The sequence below is a fragment of the Borostomias antarcticus genome (assembly GCF_949987555.1).
Source record: "Borostomias antarcticus genome assembly, chromosome: 20".
NCBI classification, from domain to species: Eukaryota; Metazoa; Chordata; class Actinopteri; order Stomiiformes; family Stomiidae; genus Borostomias; species Borostomias antarcticus.
In genome coordinates this window covers 8,194,158-8,216,057 of record NC_140253.1, presented here as the reverse complement: position 1 = coordinate 8,216,057, position 21,900 = coordinate 8,194,158, and the positions used below count along the sequence as shown (strand labels likewise).

Genomic DNA, 21,900 nt, shown 5'->3' with positions numbered 1-21,900 from the left:
ACACACACACACACACACACACACACACACACACACACACACACAGCAGCAGCATAGGCACGCACACATACACACACACACTCGGACCTGCTCTCTCGGCTGCTTTATTTAAGCAATAAGGTACGAGAGGCAGTACTTTGTTGTGAATAATGTACAGTTCAAGGGTGTTGTTAGGCCCGACGCGCAGCGGAGCACAGCTAAGGATAGCTAGTTAAGGCAGATGAAGGGTTACGTTTTGATCCTTTCTATTCATTTTCCGTAAATGAATATGGTCACGTCCCTTTGACCTTTTGGAATTGTACACAGTGATATTGGATGCTTTGTTATATTTGTCTGACTTTATTCAATTGGCAGAGGTGTGGCAGAGAAGATCAATATAGGGGTCTTGAACTCATTTGTGTGACACTGATGGGTTATGGATAGCCTAATTCTCCTTCCTTCCTGCTTTCATTCAGAGCAGACGCTTTTGTTGCTTGCTCCTGCTCTTGCATTTTTGTATCTCCCCTTACTTTGTAGTTCTTCTTTTTTCTGTGTATTTTCTAATCTAAACATGGAATTGATAAGCTGGTCTCTCAACGCAATCGACAAAATCTTTTCAACACGAAATTCAGGACCGGGGGAACCTATGATTACGTCTCCACAGCCAGAGGCCTTCAGGCATACACACACACACACATGGACTGAACTCACGGACTGAGAAACACACACACACAAACACGCACATCACATGCACCCCACCCCCTCCCCCGCCCTCCCTCACTCCATCCCCTCGCCTTTCGCACCCCCCCCCTATGCTTATCTATATTCATGCTTTCTCGCCAGAGAATGTATTAAGCTAGCTTGGCTAACGGCGCTAGCACTACCAGTGCAACTAGATACCTGACGAACTGGACGTAGGGGTTTTGATGAACTATTACATTACATTACATTACATTACATTACATTACAGTCATTTAGCAGACGCTTTTATCCAAAGCGACTAACAATAATTGCATTTAATGTAGGAAAAGCCAATGTACTACTACTTTCCAGAACTCACAAGTGCATCTTCTTTCTAAAACAAGTGACTAAGAGCATAATCTAGTGCTGAAGGCAAAGTGCAAGAGAAGCAAACTAAAAATACAATTGGTCGAGGTAGCAGACAGTAGTGTAGAGGGTGGAAAAGGGAAGTTGTAAGGGAGAATTTAGGGTGGTTGAAGTTGCCAATTGTCAGATAGGAAGGATGAAATGTCAGCAGTTGGCATTCTCCCACTCATACAGAAGAAGCTCCTCAAATAATTATAATAATTTCCCTCTTGTGAAAATTGCAGGTGACTCACTTTACCTCAGCGCCCACGACAAACACACTGCTACTTTCAAGAAACACACACACATACACTTGCATGCGTGCACACACATTTGCATGCCCACACACTCAGACACACACACACACACACACACCCACACACACACACACACCACACACACACACACACACACACACACACACACACACACACACACACACACACACACACACACACACACACACACTCATGCATCCAGACACACACGCTCACGCACCTAGACACACACACACACACGCCACAGAACATAAGTCCAATGGAAGGGCATTTCATAGGAGCCACAAATTCGAAAGCTCGATCACCTTTAGTCTTTAGCCTTGAGTTCCCATTTTCGGGCCCGGGAGATGGTGTCGACAGTGGTGACTGGGGTGGTTGAAGTTGCCAATTGTCAGATAGGAAGGATGAAATGTCAGCAGTTGGCATTCTCCCACTCATACAGAAGAAGCTCCCCAAATAATTATAATAATTACCCTCTTGTGAAAATTGCAGGTGACTCACTTTACCTCAGCGCCCACGACAAACACACTGCTACTTTCAAGAAACACACACACATACACTTGCATGCGTGCACACACATTTGCATGCCCACACACTCAGACACACACACACACACACACACACACACACTCATGCATCCAGACACACACGCTCACGCACCCAGACACACACACACACACGCCACAGAACATAAGTCCAATGGAAGGGCATTTCATAGGAGCCACAAATTCGAAAGCTCGATCACCTTTAGTCTTTAGCCTTGAGTTCCCATTTTCGGGCCCGGGAGATGGTGTCGACAGTGGTGACTGGGGTGTCATTCAGTGTGATGGGGGAGAGGGGGGCTGCTTTCTTCCTAAAGTCTACAATCCCCTCCACTGTCTTGAGAGCGTTGAGCTCCAGGCTGTTTTGGCCGCACCAGGACAGCAGCAGGTCGATCTCACAACCTGTAGGCAGATTCTATCGATGTTTAAACCTAGCATGAAGACAAAGTCCAGAGTGTTACCCCTAATGTCTTTAGAGCCCGATGCATGTTGGATGAAGTACACTTGACTACTTACGTTAAATGCACTTATTGTAAGTATATAATGACTGTAATGTAATGTAATTTTTATAATGCTCCTGGCATTCAATGATATGAGTGATTTAAAAGGCCATGACCTCTGACTGACTATTGATCCACTTGATTGTCATTGACCTTTGTGTTGTGAAGGGTGCTTCAGCCACACACGCATGCAAGCACACTTCAAATCAGGTTTGCTACAGCTGTCTGTCTGTATGCCACAAAATGTTAATTTGCACTTGGGTTCTTTTCCAATTAAAGGTTTAAGATGATTCAGGACAGAGATGACAGGAATGTGGAACTGAAGGAAGGAAAAAAGGAAGGAAAGACGGAAAGGCAGTGATTGAAAAAGAGAGAGGATGGGGAAGAGGGGTATGATAAAAAGGTTGAAAGGTGGGGAAGGAAGGGGAAGAAGGGGGACACATGAAAGACATGAAGGATCCTTTCATATAGATGGAGGCTGTCGGCACCCCGCTTTGAAGGGTAAAACATTTGGTGAAAAGGAAATCAATTTGTGAGTGATAAAACCTGCTTATAGAGATGAGGACAGGTGCTCTTAGTTAAGGACCAGTAGCGTCAAACAGAAGAGTACTGGAGCTCACTAATCATCTTAAAACTAATAATAAACCTTTACAGTATTTGGTGCACACTGCATGGATCACTCACTGACGTTTCTTCAGAGTGAAACATCAGCTCATTTTTACTCCCTGTTGCACATAGGCTAGGTGACAGGAAGGGAAAGTAAAATGAACCCATAGCCAACCACATTAACAAACAAAATCTAGAATTTAGCATATTGTTAACTCTATACAAATACAGAAGTAGGCTAAATCAACATAGTCGCCTCTATACAAATACAATAGCAAATCAACCATTATCACAGTATATGCATATATCACATTATCACAATATACAAAAACAAACACAAATGTTGTGAGACAAGAGAGATGTTGTGAGGTGCAGAGACCAATTCCCTTAGTTTCAAGTATTTTTGAAGGCTATTCCAAATCTGTGGAGCAGAGCACATAAAAAGTGCTTTCTCACTGCGGTACTTTCCCCCCTGAACTACAAACCTTTGGGGGTAACTCGCCGTGTTCACACCAAAGGGGCCGGGGTCTCCCGGCGACCTTATCCCCAGATGGCACATGAGCTTCCTCAAGGTCAGTGATGGCCAACCAGTCCTGGAGTACCGAGTGACACACAACGATGACTTAATGCCTTACAAACAGTATGCCGTTTACATGCACAGGCAGTGGGCAGGTGCATTCATGTACAACAGATAGTCAAGACCAGGTAAAAAGGTCACAGAGACCAGTCTTTTTCTGACCTCAAAGGAGAAACAGGACTTGTTCCTGAAATTAGAAAAACCTAACTTCAGCCTCAATTTTTAAATATTGCACTTTGTCTTGATGCTTTTAATGTCTCATGTAAAGCACTTTTAATTGACTTGTTGCTGAAATGTGCTATACAAATAAACTTGCCATGCCTATTAACCTGAGGTTCAAGGTTGGCTACTTGACAGAAACTGCCCTCCTTGCAATGACAGAGTCACTCCACGCCACGAGAGCAAACTCTCTCTCCTCCATCCTGATACTCCTAGACCTGTCAGCAGCATTTGATACAGTAGACCACCAGATCCTCCTCTCTACCCTTGAGGAGAAAGGCATCACTGGCTCTGCACGTTCCCTGTTTGCATCCTACCTGACGGGCCACTCCTACCAGGTGACATGGAGAGGGTCAATGTCGGAACCACGTAGTCTGACTACGGGGGTTCCACAAGGGTCTGTCCTACTGTTGGCATTAGCTAGCTAGCGTTAGCTAGCTTGTATTCTAATGCTAGCTAACGCTAGCATTGTTGAACATGTCAAGAACACCAAACTGAAGGTTAACTCCCGAAATAACATCCTCCGGAAGCTGACCAACTCCAAATGGGGAGCCACAGCGCATACATTAAGATCTACTGCTCTGGCCCTGTGCTACTCCTCTGCAGAATATGCATGTCCTGTCTGGGAGAGATCAACCCATGCCAAGAAACTAGACCCAGCGTTGAATAACACCTGCCGCTTAATCACTGGCTGCTTGAAGCCCACCAACATAAACAACCTGCACCTCCTCACTGGAATTGCCCCCGCTGATGTGAGACGGGAAGTCACCAGCCGAGCAGAGATGACCAAGGCCACCAGTGATGAACGCCACCTCCTCTACGGACGCGTACCCCCGGCCCAACGGCTGAAGTCCAGGAGAAGCTTTCTCAGCCATGTCCAGCCCCTAACAACATCACGGGAAGAAACCAGACTCCAACTATGGACTAAAAGGCTTGAGGACGACCCCCCTCCCATTGAAATGGGTATCCCTCCCTCTGAAGCCCTCCCTCCAGGCTCAGAAGCACCATGGGTCCAGTGGAAGACGCTAAACCGCCTGAGAACAGGAACAGGGCGATCCAAAGCTGCCATGGCCAGATGGGGCTATGAAACTGGCCAAACCATCTGTGAATGTGGACAAGAGGAGCAGACAATGCAGCACTGCCTCGTCTGCCTTCTACTACCCAACCAGTGCAGCTCAAAGGACCTCGCAGTGTTCAATAAAAATGCAAAGGACTGTGTAAAGACATGGGAAACTGTCATATAACCAACCAGCTTCAAAGACATGAAAGAGAGAGAGAGCTATTCACAGTGTACACAAGCACCATCCACATCAACACGGGATGGACGTGGACACAGGGATCAGGCTAATTTACGAAACTGGACCCAGGAGTGGAACTACTCAGACGGCGCTTAGTGGGCGCGCTCTGATTATCGCAATACCCCTGCCGGGCACACACGCCTGGAGCGCTGGGAATTGCTCAATGCTCGCTGCCCGAGTGCCTCTCCCTCCACCAGGCCTCCACACATATGATGCCGTCTAGAAATTACATTTGGGGGCCGTCTAGAAATGACGTTTGTAGGCAATGGACAAACGTTGAATTCTGAAGTCTGCTAAGTGAGACCAGGTTGTTTACAATATACACCAAGTCAGTGTTTCCCATACGTTAATTCATCCATGGCGGCCCGCATTTTAACATTTTAAAGTTCGTATTGTCTTTCTTTTTGAAATATTGACGGTTAAATGTGGCAACCGTTGTATAAAAGCATTATGGAACTCAAAGCCGTGGGATGTCATGCTTTAGTAACATTACAGGAACTGTAATGTTATTTTTTGGTCCTTGCATCACCTTCCCAGAATGTTTGCAAAGTGTTTGTCTTCCTGATATTGTGACACGCAAAACGCGTCACTTCCATTTCCACCACAAGATTTCCCGCCAGTGTACTAGCCAGTAGGCTACATCAAAATTCTAAAATAATAAATTCACAGGGTCTCATGCAGTCTCATGTCACAAATATGATTTTTGGGGTATTGCTAAGGCCAATTCATAAACTAATAGCAAGTAAAGGTCAATATTGAACTATTAAAAAGTTATCTCATTGAGCTTTAATTGTCACTTACTTCATCATACAATGTGAAGTGAAATTTTATAGCTGACTCCAAAGTATGCGTAATAAGAACATTTTAAAAGTACCGTACAAAATAATGGAATGAGTTAAAGGATACACCGATGAATCTATACAGTTAGAATACAAAGATATAAACAGATTAATTGTATTGAGAATTGTACAGCTGGGTATAAGAATGTAAAATGTAGAATACAGAGATACAGTATAAACAGATAAATTGCTGGCGGCAGCCTGGAAGCAGGAGTGGGAGTCGGCCGGGCCTACACGCATCCACCGTTACATCCAGGACCCGGGAGGCGGTATTCAAGGAGAGGAACTGCCGCGCCGGAAATGGACCCTGCTGAACCACCTGCGAACTGGGGTCGGACCCCATGGGTCGGACGCTACAGAGCAACAATGAGGAAGTGGGGCCTGGCAGACGGAGCAACGTGTGAGTGTGGGGAGCCGGAGCAGACAGCTGAGCACATAATCACCGCCTGTCCCCTGTATAAACCACCCTCGGAGGCTGGCCTCTTCGATGTGGGACCTGAGACGAGGGCGTGGCTATACGCTACTGAGCTGGACATCTGATGATGGCACACGAAAGAAGAAGAAGATAAATTGTACAGTTGGGTTAAATACATTTGTTACAGATACAGAGTCCTAATCATCTTATAACTCCACGTTGCACTCTCGGAGCTCTAGCACACACACATGCATGCACACATGCACACACACACACACACACACACACACACACACACACACATAGTTATGTGAGAAGAAGCACGCACACACACACATTTGTGTGAGAAGAAGCTATGACTCCCGGACATGACACCCTATGTCTGTTAAAGATGTTTTGAGGGCACAGTTCGTACTAGGACAGGACATACGCTGTTCATATTTGTGGAGAGTGGCCTACAGAAAGCATAGCCGATACAAGTCCAGCAGCAAAGCTCATCTTCTCTCCTGTGGCTTCCATTCCATCCTTTCAGCACTGTTCTCCTTCATTCCATTTTCATTCAGTGGAGTCTTTGTGTCAGACCACTATGCCACTTACTTTGCTGCTGCTTCTTCTTCTGTCCTTCTCATAAGGTTGGCATGGATACATCTAGAGTCCCATTTCCACTGCAGAGTACCGGCTCACCTTGATTCAACTCTACTTCGTTTACTTGTCGATCACAAAATGTGTTAAAAGTTGGGGCTCTGGCACATAATGCCACTATATCATCATCATACACTGATCTTAATATTTGCAGTATCCTTTTTATAGTGGCAGATTCTAATTTCTAAAGCAATTAGCTTGCTAATAGGTTAGACTTATGTTTTGACGTGGGTCCATGTAATTAAGACTATTTGAATCATAAATGCACATGTCCTCAGAATTGTTTTACATGAAACACAAAGGTACTCTTATTCAACAAAAAATAAAGGTTATTTTAAGGGGGAACATGTTTTGAGCTCCGTCTTATCTGGCATGACAGTTCCAATCAGACGTGAGGATGCTGAGCAACAGGTGCGCACACACAACAGCCTAACATCTCTCTTACTCTCTCTCTCTCTCTCTCTCTCTCTCTCTCTCTCTCTCTCTCTCTCTCTCTCTCTCTCTTCTTTCTCTCTCTCGCACACACACACACTACTAGTCTGCCTTAGAACTCTTTGTCCAATTTATTTTACCCGGTCAAATAGTAATTTAATACATTTCATGAAGTTTGCTAGTTCATTTGAGGCATATAAACATCTACGTTTGCCTGGTACAGGAAATATTTTAGTTTGATTCAAAAGCACAGAAGGCAGCCGGAGCAGTAAGAACTACATTTCCCATAAGTGGTTGCATTGGTTACGGCTGTCGGCTGCAGCAAAGAAAGCAGGCTACTTGAGTGAAACACCCAGCAGATGCAGATCGATTAATGTGCTGTTTCGGACCAGTACCCGTTCGTCATATGTAAGTAGTAGTAGTGAACTGGGCTATCGCAGTGCTGTTAACCTAACGCTTCATGTCACAGTTAAATAACTACCTAGTAGCAGACTATACCTAACTACTAGACCAAGCGTTTCAGATTTGCAGTCCATTGCTAGCTAACGTTGGCTACTTGCTAGGCTAGCTATCTCTGGTCCTATGGAGCATCACGGACGAGCCTGCTGGTACTAGGTAGCTGCCTAAGGAAACTACAGTAGCGAGCTAGTTAAAGTTATAGCATTTGCAATTGCAATGATGTAAGGTTAGCTTGCTTGCTAACCATAGCTAACTGATAGCTAGTTTTGTAGCTGCACTTATCTTTGCCATGTCTAGCTTCCATTGCTTCTTTAAATAGTGGTTTCTAGACCTATTTCAGGGGAAGGGATGGCTTTGACGATGATTGACGTTATTGATTAGAGCATTATCATGTAATTGTCCAGTTACCATAGCTGTCAATTAATTATACTAATTTCGATGTAATTAATACAAGATTTAATCTGATTAATTAGTATACACTTTATTTGTAGTAGGCAACGTCCATGGTTTGCTAGCTACATAGAGGTTAGGTTGAGTATTACTAACATATAATAGAGCACAGAAGTAGAAATTATCCAAATTTCTTTTAATAAGCCTAATACAGTACATGAGGGTTTCCATGACCTACATAAAGGGCATCTTAGAACTAGAAGAGCCTGAAAGTGACAAATTGACACTGGCTGGATTAATGGATGTGGGGACAACAAGGCTCTCCCTCTCCTTAGATCAGCAGGCGACAGAAGAACCCTTGTCAACAGTCAACATGTTGTCCCCAACCCTAGTCCAGGCCGGTATACTAATTGGGGTTATATACCCCAGTACACAGCCCTGCCAGAAACCATTTATTTTTTCTTCTTACTGTTGTCACTCAGTCTACATTACCGTATCTAGAGATAATATTATTTTGTTACTCACCAAAGATGAAAGCCTTTTCTCCAAGGTGGCTACAGTTGCAGCCCCCCACCTTTTATATAAAAAGCACTTCCTTGCTCTTAAATAGCACCTGTATCCATTAGGAGAGAGATCATTTCACGTTATCAGGGTTGTGAGGGCCCCTGAGCATTTTATTTAGATTCTGGAAATCCAGGAAACGGCACAAATGACTGCCTAAATAGCCCGGCAAAGATGCAGTGTGCACCAGTCAGTTTTTTTGCTTGAGGTCGTGGCAACGCGAATCAGATGCAGTTATGCTGTTCCTGCATTTGTGGAATTTCCAACCATCTGCAGCTAAATCAAAGGATTACCTCTCCCTTCTGTCTTCTCAAATTACCTCTCCCTCTGGGTAGGGCTGCATGATTATGACAAAAAATAGCCTAATAATTGCAATTATTTGCTTGGGCGTGACCTGTGTAACTCCCTTGTCCAGTGAAGGACTGGGGGCGTGGGCCTGTGGCATCTGCTATCAGAGGAATTGCTCACAGCCCACTCTGGGAATACATGTGGTTCATCAGACTCTGACAGCATAAACGCCCACGATCTGTCCACGTGCCCCCAACACACTCAATGCAAAACAGATTTATTAATTGCGGCCTTTTTATGATTAGTTAATTGCAGAGATCATAATTTTGATTACGATTAATGCATAATTAATTGTGCTGCCCTACCTCTGAGCCTTCTGTGATTAATTGTCCCACTGTAAGCAGTAAACATATTGATCAGCAAGGTATTAATCAATTAAGAAAATTCATGATTTGTCTGTTTGCAGGCTTGTCGGACGATGGAGTTCCCCGAGGGTTTCAACCAGCTGGAGCTGCTGAAGACCCACGGACACCTGATCCCCCGTGGAGCCAGCCTGTGGCCAGGCGAGGAGGAGGAAAAGGAGGGGGCGGAGGAGGAAGATGAGGAGGATGAAGAGGGACAGGGGGAGCGTAGTGAGGAGTGGTGCGCTCAGAAGGAGGAGAGGCTCCGAGGTAGACCGCAGGAGCTTATGCTGTGGGCTGCGGAAAACGATCGCGTGAGTGCAGAACACACACACGCACACTCACACACACACACAGGCTTACAGTCACTCACACTCATTAGCTGTGTTGTCAAGCTGTCAATGGTAGTGGCATCCAAGTACATATGCTAAAACTACAACTATTAAAACTAGTAAATCAGTTCAGATGAATTGAAGAAACCTCGGGAAGCTTTAGATGAGTCAGCCCACTGCAGGTCATTCTGTAAGCAAGAGGGAATCAGAAAGGTATTGTATTTCTGTTTGCAGAGAAGGTGCTGAGATGAATAGAAAAACAAGCGTAAATGGCGGATAGACCGTCGGTGCATGCAGCCAATCATATGCTGAGCCAGGGTAAGCTAATGTGATTATCTGTACCATCTATGCTGGAGTTATAGAGATGCACCGATCCAGTTTTTTTCAGTTCCAATCCGATTCCGATACCTATATTTGGATATCTGTCGATACCGATCCGATACCGATCCTAGCTGCCTTTTTCGCCATGGGAACTATCTGGAGTGCTGAACACTTTTTCATTTTTTCCTTATTTAACAATGAAAGAATCCTACTGTCTGCTCTGCTGTCCTGTCACTCACAGAGTGGGTCTCAGCCTCAGTAGAGAGAGCAATGGTGTCATATTTCACTATGACACAACAAGAGTAAGGAGAGGGAGAAATGCTCTAGTTTACAGATTGCCTCATGAAAGGACGGGTTCGGAATTTAGCATCATAAGCCATGTTAAAAGGCTACAGTATTTACGATCATACACAACGGCCGACATCAAAGTTTTGAGATATAGCCCGTCGCCGCTAACACACTCAACGGATCCATAGGTGCATAGACAAAATCCTTCAAAAACACTGTTGATGTCTGTTGATGTTGAACACCACAAAGTATGCTTTCGATCGAGTTTTGTTTATCATTTACAGGGTGCCCACGGGTGATGGAGACTCCTTGAAACTGTAATAACTAGGATACTTTCATAATAAATTGCTATCTGACAGAATTTGTATTTTAGAATAAGTCAGAGAGAGACTTTTTTCGTCCTAATTGCGTTCACACAAAATGAAGACGAGTTCTCTCGAGCATCGTACGTGATTTGGCTTGGCTTGACTTGTGATCCGTAATGTTTTTTATGTGGCGCCTGATGACGGCGAGTTGGACAGATGGACTAGGCCTACAACATGCCGGGAGGTTGCTGTTTTAATGACCGCTGGCTTGATGAAGACAAATACAAGATGTCTTAAGCCTCGGATACACTAGAAGACTTTCACAATCTTAACAGATTATGAAATGACTGGGAGTATAACCTACACTAGACGACTGGCAATCTGCTGATTTTTGTATGACAACTGAAAAACTGGGTATCGCACATTTAACGGCTGGACGAGTTTACACTACACGATTGCATCCAGAATCTGCTCAAAAATATCAAACATGTTTGATATAGTCCGACTTTGAAAATCGGGCTTACAGGTCAAAAGTTGCGTGCACAAATGCACCTCCAACTTTGACACGTTGGTGGCGCTAGAGCGTTCGAACTGTGGACATGGGTCTTGGTGAAAAGACTCAGGGGACTGTCATGAGGTTTACCATGTGGTTCTATGGGCTCCAATAAATAATAATAATAATAAGAAGAAAAGGTACAAGAACAATGGGTGCTGCAGCAGCTGCGCTGCTTGGCCCCCAATTACAGGACCTCAAAGGTCGTTTATTTCCCACACAGCAATTACACACCAACACACACGCGCTTGAGTGAGACAAAGAACACTCAACACAAACAAATGCATTTTCAGCGGTCATGTGGAATTTATCCTCTGCATTGCTCCCATCCAAACATTTCAACACAGTAAAAGACAGCAGCACACATCCAATCATTTCCATCACACCCTACTTGCATACAATCACCTCATCAGGCAATATACAGTAAAAACAACAGAACAAAAGTAAGTAGCATTAATACAGTAAGCATTAAGACAGACAGGCAAAAACAGCAGCAGCAAGAGAGCAAGCACACATCCAAACATTTCCACACACCAGGTCCTGCATGTTTTTCACTGCCACGATCACGCACAAAAACTGATAAGAGGTTTGAAGATAATTAAGAACACCTGAGCTCTGCCTCAACAAACTCCTATTCAAGGCTGAGTCACAGTTAAAGGAGTAGTAAAGGGAAAATGCATGTTTAGCCCCGTTTTAAGGTTACTTATGATCATATACAATGGTTCAGATCAAAATGTTGACAAAGCTAGCATTTTCGAGAGTTTAACATGTTTTTGAATGATTTTTCAAGATGCCCATCCACATCCATTGTATGACCAAAACGGTGGGAGAGCAATTATCAACTTTCTCGAAAATGCTAGCTTTGTCAAGGTTTTGATCTGAACCATTGTATATGATCATAAGTAACCTTAAAACAGGGTTAAACATGCATTTTCCCTTTACTACTCCTTTAACAATAGGCTAGATATACAGTACTGTGCAAAAGTCTTAGGCCAGGCCTTAGGACTAAAGCTATTTATCTGGGCAGTAAGTGTTTGCTTGTAAAAACACTACATAAAACATTGGAATAAACGCAAATAAACATTCATACAAAAGTAATACAAATATCTTCAGAATAAATGTCCATGGTGTAGGCTGAAGCGCACTGTGAATTTAAAAAAAACATTAAAAAAAAAGAAAAAGAATCATGGGCCAAAATTGAATTTCTTGTTTTTAAAAGAAGTTGGTATTTTGTGTTGCCTCCCTTAGAACACAATTTGCTTTGGTACACTGCTGTGTCATTTTAGTAGTCCTATGGTAAATGCTTCCCAAGCCTCTTGCAGGATTACAGATTTAATTATTGTTATTATTATTATTATTTTATTATTATTATTATTAGTAGTAGTAGTGTTGTTTATTTGTATTGACAAATAAACAATACTTGTATTGACAAATAGTTTGGAAGAACTTCCGGGTGGGTGCAACCAATTTTCATTGGCTACATGAGTAATTTGTCACATGTTAAAGGGACATTTTAATATTCCACATGCTGCTCACCAACATTAGGCTACAGTCTCCTCCAAAATTACTGGCACCAAGAGTAAGAGCAAACAGTAGCTCCAGCAACCAGAGACTGGCTGTACACCAAGGACAGTATCCTGGCATAAACAAGCGAGGGCTTTTAGATTTCAACCACCAATAATTATGTATTCCTTTGGTCCAGCTGGAAACCACAACACAACATTTAAAAAAATTCTAAACAATATAATTATAGAGAAACACCAAATACCAGCATGAGATAAATACTGTACTATATTAATGTTCCAATGGAACCAACCTCCAAATCAAGGTTTCACAATTAATGGCACCCTTACAGTTAATAAAATCTACGAAATTTAAGTCAGGTATTGAATTCCACTTATTTAAGATAATCTAAGTCTTAAGGAACTGCAGTATATTGAGCCATTACATCACTTACTGTTTACCTATGTTATGTCTCATGTAAAGCACTTTGAATTTCCTTGTTGCTGAAATGTGCTATACAAATAAACATGCCTTGCCTATGGTATAAAAATGATGTAACATGCATGCAGTATTCCTTTGTCATCCATCCAACACCAAGAAGAAAACAAAAGAACTGGCAATTCAAAAGAGACAAATCGTCATAGACTTTAATGAATCTGGTTATGGCTACAAGTAGATCCACAAACGGTTAAATATACCACTGAGAACACTGAGCACTGTCAGGGCAATTATTAAAGTCCAGGTTAACCCAGTTCAAATTTTTGTTATGAGCTTCACACACCACAGGAAAACATGTCATTAACCGCCCAGCCAAATCTGAGTGATTAAAAATGTCGCTAAGTATATAAAATAAGGCTTCAAAATCGGTTAAAATCAGCAGCATTCTCTGGTCTGAGACTGTGGGGGCGTGTCTGCTGAAGGCACCGAAGCCACACCCAATTGCATGGGGAGGGGGTGTGGAGGGAAGAACCTGTCAAATAGTACCGTTCTCTGGTCTGCATATTGTCACACTGGCACGCCGTCTCTTTTGTGGTAGGAAGGCACAGCTTTGTGAAAACAGAGAGGAGTTGAAATTACACTTGTCTAATGAGTCAAACGCACAGATGCTTCCTCCTAACCTACCTCCTGACAAACAACACAGGTAAAACTGTAGCTACTCTATACCAACGCGCCAGTGTTACTGCCCTTAGATGCAAAATACAAAAACAGGCAACGAGGAATGTATGAGTCTGTCCCTATTTTCTCACTGCCACCTCCGGACCCATTCCTATCCCTCCCAGGCGATCCTGTCGTCCCTTGGGATCAATGGAAAAAGTTGTTTAAAATGTACCTTTTAGTCACTGGCTGGAACAGCGCTGATAGCGCGAAGAAGCGTACACTACCGGAGTTGATAATCGGGACAGACTCATCCACTCTCGTTGGCAATGTTATGTGTGAGAATAACAAGCACTCGGCTTCAACTTTCCCTCTCATATCCAACAGAACTGGAATGTTCAGCCAGTAGCCGCCGAGCACCGCTTCACTGGGAGAGGGTGCGTCTTTCTCCAGCTGCAGCTGGTCTACCTAACCATCCCCCTCGCTCCCGCCTCCCGGTCTCCCGCTGGAGAAATATACTGTAACCATTACCGGTGAACCCATACGCACATCAGGTGCCACAAATATGGCAGGCAGTTTCTGTATAGTTAACGCTTATAGTCATAATATATCATCCGTAACGTTATTTGGTGGGTGGTCGCCTGGTCGGTGCTGCTAGCTATGTTAGCTAGACTATATATACACACTCCCATCTGCAACAAGCTACATAGCTAATGTTAGCTATAATTCCTCCTAAGATTACATATAATTCATCATAGCTGACATTACCACATAAATGTCAAGACACATTTTGCAGATTAACGTAGCAGTGTATTTTCCTATTGCTTACGTTACCTAGCTAACGTTATAACGTTAATTAGCTATAAGCACACAAGGCAGCGGTGTCGGCACCAAAGGTTGATGCGACAGGAGGAGAATGGAGGCCGGGGAGAGAGATGGTTGGCTCCCCCGAATTCACCAGGACCAGTCGTGAGTCCGTGAAACCCAAAAGCCTCATATTATAATTGCAGAAGCTTTCGGGAGTGAAATGTTTGCTGCAGAGGCGGGCGCTAGCGGTGACAGACTCTGTAACACCATGGCTCTTCAAAAATGCTAACCATTTGCTTCTCATTTCAGCTTTACTCGGGAGTGAAAGAAGGAGACCTTATCATCCCATTCCTGCTGGCATCCAGGAAGGATGCATTTTCGTTTAGTTGTATGCATAGGCATTGCTAACTAAGAAAAACTAGCTAATTCTAGACTGTTGGTTAAAACTAGCTAATTCTAGACTCAAGATTGAGCAGGAGAACCGAAGATTCAAATCCGTTCTAGCTTTATATAGTGTTAGGGCGGGGATATGCTAAGAACACCGCTCTACGTCATCCGGTACCGTTTTAAGCCCGCCCAGAAAATCCAGAAATCAAAACTGGTCAAAAACACAAAACTGGTCTAACTTCACAATTCAGTACTACACATGGTTCATCCCATTTTTACATGTTATCAGCAATGCATCACTAACACATAGAATGTGTTTTCAAGCAAATCTCTGATTTTGGTTAACTGGGACTTTAAAGAATAATTACCCTGATTGCTCAAGAATCACTGTGAAGAAATGGGTCAGATACAGAATCGGTGTACAATGACCTAAAGCATACCTCAAAATCCACACAGAAATAGAACACGTAAATCCAATATAAAACCTGTGGGCTGAGTTGAAGATAAGCCCAAGAATATGAAGGATCTTGAAAGGATCTGCCTAGAAGAATGGTCCAAAATCTCTCAAATTTTAATGTTCTCAAACATTACAGGAAGAGACTCCATGCTGTTATCCTGCCAGAGGTTGTTGCATTAAGTACTTAAAGAGGGGTGCTAACAATTTTGAAACCATGATTTTGTTGACATTCATTTGGCATTAAATAATGATTTTGGTTGATTCAGTTGAAACATTTATAAAGTACAATGTATTACACACATGTTGGTATATTCACTTTATCCCTAATTAAATTCTTTATATTTTTTATGTATTGTTTGTGCATTGCCAGTCAGGGGCAGCAGTCATTTTGGAGTCCACTGTAAGTGGTTATTAGAGAAAAATGTTGTCTTTTGTTATTTTCATTAGAAGGCTATTTGGAATAGGCTATTATAATGAGTACATAATTGTCTTCAACGGCTTGTTGCTTTGAATACTGATCACTACTTAGGACAAGAACACAACAGCAAGGCTCTGATTATGACATTTTTACAGTCATTTAGCTGACACGTTTATCAAAAGCGACTTGCAGTACAAATAGTGCATTTAGGTCAAGAGATGACCTCTCTTGACCTAAATGTAGGTCAACTACTAGTTGCCAGAAAGCATAAGTGCATCTCCTTTCGAAACAAGCATCTAAGAGCAAATACAATGGGTGGTTAGAGGAAGGGTCGGGGTAGTACTTCTGGAAGAGGTGAGTTTTCTGGAGGTAGGAAGGAGCTGTTTCTTTCACTGCCCTGTACTGTAGGTGTAGGCTAGCACCAGAGACCTTACCAGAGTGTGTGTGTGTGTGTGTTGTTATGTGCATACGTATGTGAGTGGGCGAGTGCGCACGTTTGACTGATGTGCTTTCGCGTGTGGTTGCGTACCCGTGTGTGAGGGAGCAAGCGGGAGTGCGTAAGGTTTGTCTTCGGTGTGTGTGTGTGGGCGTACCCACGTCTGTTTGGGTTGTTGGTATGTGAGAGACGGCATGTCTTCCCGAGACAGAGCTGTCCGGTTGTTTCTCACAGGCCCAAGGTTTATTACAAACAGTTGTATTCTTCTTCTTCTTCGTCTTCTTCGTTTGGGTTGGTTGTTATTGTCCTCTCCCCCCAGGCTCGGGGCAGAGGGGCTATCCTTTTACCACCCCAAGCTTGGGTGAGGGGTCACCCGGGCTATATAGGGCACACCTCCAGGAGTCATGTCACCGTTTCGTCATCCAAACAGTAATGACATATTAGTGAGCGGGAAAGGAAACACTCCCTGAAGGCATTCCTCTGATCCCTCTTTCAAATACATCCAAAATAGAACTTCAACCAGTTTCTGGCAACATCCACCCTGATGACATCCACCTCTTTTGTTCTGATCTCTCTCTCTTTTGTTCTGATCTCTCTTTTGTTCTGATCTCCCTCTCTTTTGTTCTGATCTCTCTCTCTTTTGTTCTGATCTCTCTTTTGTTCTGATCTCTCTCTCTTTTGTTCTGATCTCTCTCTCTTTCTTTCTCAGCTGTCAACAGTCGGGAAGCTGCTGTCAGACGACACCTCCCTGGTGCGTTGCCGCGACCAGGACGGCTACACGCCGTTGCACCGCGCCGCGTACGGCGGCCACGTCGCCACGGTCGCCGCGCTGCTGGCGGCGGGGGCGGAGGTCGACCCGCGGACGGTCGACGGCTGGACGCCCCTCCACAGCGCCTGTCGATGGGGGCGCGTCGCCGCGGCGGCCCTCCTACTGCGGCGCGGGGCGGAGCTGAACGCGCAGACCAACGGCGGGCTCACGCCGCTCCACCTGGCCGCCGCCCACACCGGCCCTTCGCCCTCGGACTCGTCCCGCACGCTGGAACTCCTTCTCGCGCAGCGCAGCCTGCAGCCGGGGATCCGCAGCAGCGGTGGGGAGACGGCTGGCGAGGTCGCCAGGCGGAGCGGACCGCATCACTTCCTGTTTGAGATGGTGGAAGACTGTACCAGCGTGTTGCCCCCCTGCTGAACCCCGCTCCTCCCCCCCCCCACAAACACAATGAAATACTTTCTTTAATTTTAACCGAGAATAGAACAACGCAGCATACAACCTCTCCTGATTCACTCCACTGTTGTGTTTGAGAGAACCCAGATAATGGGCCGATGAATGGCTTTAAATTACAGTACCTGCTGAAAAGTCATGCTTCCTACTTTTCTTTCAATTCTTCAGTACCGGTGTGAGCAGTAGATCTCCCCCCATGATCTTCACGGCTACATTGTTGGTGTTTTGTTTCCAAAAAAATTGACCAATGAGAGCTAGGCTCTCCTGTAGCACTAAATCAGGGGCCTGCAAGCTACATCTCTGGAGCTGCATACAGCTCGCCTCGTTCCCCGGCTTTGATAAAAAATTGGAAATGAATAACGGTTATTTTCATTAATCATTGATCATTGTTCAGGCTAGCTATAATTTTCTGACTGGGAGTGATTTTTGGTTCATTGACGGCATTTGGAACGTCTCGCAGGCTGTGAGCCACTTGGCTCGTACCGCCTCAAATTTCTAGCGGCTCACACTAGTCTGGGGCCTGTCTCTTTCGCAGCGGATGATTCCCTAGTCTCTCTCTCTCCCTGCATCTCTGCTGGCTGCGGCTGTGGCGCGAAGTCAAGGCCTTAGACTTCCCTCCCCCGCATGGTGTTATCAGCGTGTCTGGTTTGGTTGAGACATTAAATAGTGCTCTCTCGGCCCACCCCTCTCCTGGCCCACACATAGGCCTGCCCGTTTAGGGCCTAGTGAAGCTAGATTGGTGGAGGAGTGACCATACAGATGTGTCGCCTGTCACCCTAACATGATGTCAAATGTTTTTGTGTTGGGGGGTGGGGTCGAGAACCTGCCTGTCAAAAAGATTTACATAGAAAGACAATAAATCTGTGAGTGTGGACATTGGGATTGGCCCAATGGCCCAATCGTCATGTATCTATCTACATTAAGTTATTGTCAACAAAGTAATATACACAGAGTACATGGAGCTGCTCCTACATTTCACCAGTGTACTCCACGTACTTGTCATGTCTATCTCTGCAGTCCCCATTTCCTATGCTGCAGGATATCTTCATATATTGCACTGTCTCCAGCCATGACCATGTAGCCTACATGAAACATTGTACTGTATGAGGGAGGGACTAGTCGACCTCTGTGTCTCTCGGAGGTCAATGCTCTCCCATCTGTTTATCTTCGATGAGACGTGCCAATGACGCCGGTCTTTTGTGTCCATGCAAAAAGCAGATGGTGGTGGTACACTATGAGTATAAATTAGCCACTGTTGGACATTCACGCTTGAATGTGAACCACGTTAACGAGGAATGCACTGTCCATGCACCATTATCGTCCCCATCGCTAGTTGACGTGAGGAGAATTTAGCACTTTTAAGGTACCAATTGGAGATGAGCCCTAGCAGGTGTTTCGTCTTTACCTTTTGAAATATAAAGTCAAGTATCATCCAAGCATTCGTTTTGAAGTAAGGCTACGTGCATAGCCTACTGATACACACACACACACACACACACACACACACACACACACACGTCTGTATTAGGGCTATATGCAGGGGTGTAATGGAGGGTAAACTCAGTTTACCCACCTCTTGAGAATGAGGCAGTTTACTGACCTAATTTTAATTAACTTTCAACTACTATTTTTGGGCTAAATAAAAACAAAGACGGGCAGACCAGATTTATCCCAAGAAACAACTAGGGTTGCCACCCATCCTGTATAATAAGGGCCTATTGAGAAATAAAATGCACTGTCACTTACTGAATCAATAGCCTACGGGACACAATTTGTCCCGTATTTTTGTGCACACCCCACTCTAATGCATGTAGGTCTACATCTTCACATGCAAATGATACGAGGAATAACATCTATGAAGTAGTATTTTATGTTAGTAGTTGAAGTGTGCTATTTCCATGGACAATAATAACTATAGACCTACTCAGGTCGTTACCACCACCACTGTTCTCAAAACTCAAATAGTCAGCCACATTTGCTTCTTTATTCATCACCACTGCTTCAGGACTCAAAGACTCACACAGATATTCCTGATACATTTTGCAGCAGATCAGTGAAATCAAAAACGTACAGCCTACTTGACTGATAATGCCATAGCCCTCTGAGGAATAATGGAGTAATAAGTGACTAGCAGCACAGAGCAGTAAAGTACTTTGAAATGTCATACTGTACTGTTTTTACTTTAATTCCCAGGGAAGAGAACAGTGTGTCTTTTCTTATATGAACATCACCTATTGATTATTGAGTGCATTAAAAGGAAAGCTTCAGTAGCTTCAGGAGCCTCTGGCACACTTCTATGATTCGGGTAAGTAAAGATCCAATCTGTTTACTTTTCAGAGAAAGTAATTAGTAAAGTAGTCTAGTTACAATTTAGAGAAAGTAATCATTAACCTTACTTGATTACTTTTATTAAAGGACAGGTTTGGAATTTAGCCTTATAAGCCATATTATAAGGATTTACGATAATATACAAGGGCCGATATCAAAGTTTTGTCAAGCGGTGCATACTCAAGATATAGCCCGTCGCCGCTAACGCACTCAATGGATCCAAAGGTGCAGAGAAAAAATCCCTGTTTTTAAAAACCTAACCACAACACACACACACACACGTGTGCACACACAACACCTAAAGGTTGGCTTTGGTTGAGTCATTGAGAGCATGAAAACACACTGGGCTGGGGAATTGGAAATATCCAGCAAGGAGTCAGGGTGACCCAGTCATACTCTGCTTTACATAGAGGAAAAATGCTTTTCAGAGTAAAAATAAAATCTCTTATTTCCTCCAACCCAACCATTTAAATGAACAGCTGTATGAAGACACTGTAGTAGAGAGCAGTGGTTCTCTGCCTTTTTTATTTATGTTTCATCCTAAGGGACCCACTCCCCTAGCCTGGGTCCAGCCATTTGAATACGTCCACACCACCGAAGTTGACTGATTCTTGAAGATCTCAATGGAGTGTAACACGTTGGCATTCTGTCTGATATCAGGCTACCCCACAACAATAAGCCAAAACAGTTTCTATTGTATTCTTATGTAACATTAATGATCTTAACATGGGCCAGTTCAAGCTTTTATTCCCCACACTTTTTTTCACACCACAAAAAGTAACAATTGTACACATGGCATCCATGACACTTAGGCAGATCTGTATGATTCATTATTTGTTTATAACAATTCAAGGATGAGTGATGAGTTTCATCAGTGAGGAAAGGGCGATTCCTCCTGATGTTGTAGAGCATGAATCTGCAGGAGCGTGTGACGGATGTAATATGTGCGGACAACGACAGTTGGTCATCCAGGGTCACACAGTGCGAATCGGCGTCACCACTGTGTCTTCAATGGTGATGGCCAGGTCCCAGTGTGGGCAGCCCTTCCCTGGGAGGAACAGCAGCTCAGTCTTGTCCAGATTGAGCTAGAGGTGATGTGTTGTCATCCACTCCGAGATGTCAGCCAAGCACCCAGCTATGCGTGTCTCCCCGTGTGTATCAGAAGGGGGAAATGACAGGACCAGTTGGGTGTCATTGGCATAGCAGTGATAGGAGACGCCATGCGAGCGAATGACAGAGCCCAGATATGTAGTGTAGAGGGAAAAAAGGAGAGGACCCAGGACAGACCCTTGTGGAACCCCCATAGTCAGAATACACGGTTCTGACATCGAACCTCTCCATGTCACCTGGTAGGAGCGGCCGGTCAAGTAGGATGCAAACAGGGAGCGTGCAGAGCCAGTGACGCCTTTCTCTGGTGGTCTACCGTATCAAATGCTGCTGACAGGTCTAGGAGTATCAGGACAGAAGAGAGAGAGTTTGCTCTTGTGGCATGGAGTGACTCCGTCACTGCAAGGAGGGCAGTCTCCATCGAGTGGCCAGCCTTGAACCCAGACTGGTGGGGGTCTAGGATGTCGTTCAGGTGGAGGTATTAAGATAGTTGGTTAAAAATAGCACATTCAAGTGTTTTAGATGGAAAGGATAGAAGGGAAACCGGCCTGTACTGTAGTTTTTGACGTCAGAGGGGTCAAGAGATGGTTTCTTCAACAGGGGGGGTGACTCTGGCAGTCTTAAAAGTGGAGGGAAAGCATCCTGATACAAGAGTTGCGTTGATGAGGTGGAGGTAATGGGGGCTGGAGTAGTGAAGAGAAGGTTTCAAAGAGTTTTTTAGGATTGGAAGCAGAAGTTAGAATTTTAGAGTGGAAGAAAGCAGCTTTAGCAGCAGATAGGGAGGAGGAGAATGTGGAAAGAAGAGATTGGAAATTAAGAAGGTCCTCTGGGA

The 21,900-nt window shown here is 44.2% G+C and overlaps 1 protein-coding gene across 1 annotated transcript; it reads left to right on the top strand.

Annotated features, from left to right (window-relative positions):
• The first annotated feature begins 7,734 nt into the window (after nt 1–7,734).
• ankrd49 (ankyrin repeat domain 49) lies at nt 7,735–17,908 on the top strand. Its single transcript, XM_084454564.1, has 3 exons — nt 7,735–7,821; nt 9,578–9,826; nt 17,124–17,908. Exons 2-3 carry the CDS (start codon nt 9,590–9,592, stop codon nt 17,598–17,600), a joined length of 714 nt encoding a protein of 237 aa, XP_084310690.1. The 5' UTR covers nt 7,735–7,821; nt 9,578–9,589; the 3' UTR covers nt 17,601–17,908.
• Nucleotides 17,909–21,900: the final 3,992 nt, after the last annotated feature.

Excerpts from the sequence above, each read along its gene's own strand:
- ankrd49 (XM_084454564.1), top strand. The coding sequence starts at position 9,590 with ATGGAGTTCCCCGAGGGTTTCAACCAGCTGGAGCTGCTGAAGACCCAC. Across the intron at positions 9,827-17,123 it reads GGGCTGCGGAAAACGATCGC|CTGTCAACAGTCGGGAAGCT; the intron begins GTGAGTGCAGAA and ends TTTCTTTCTCAG.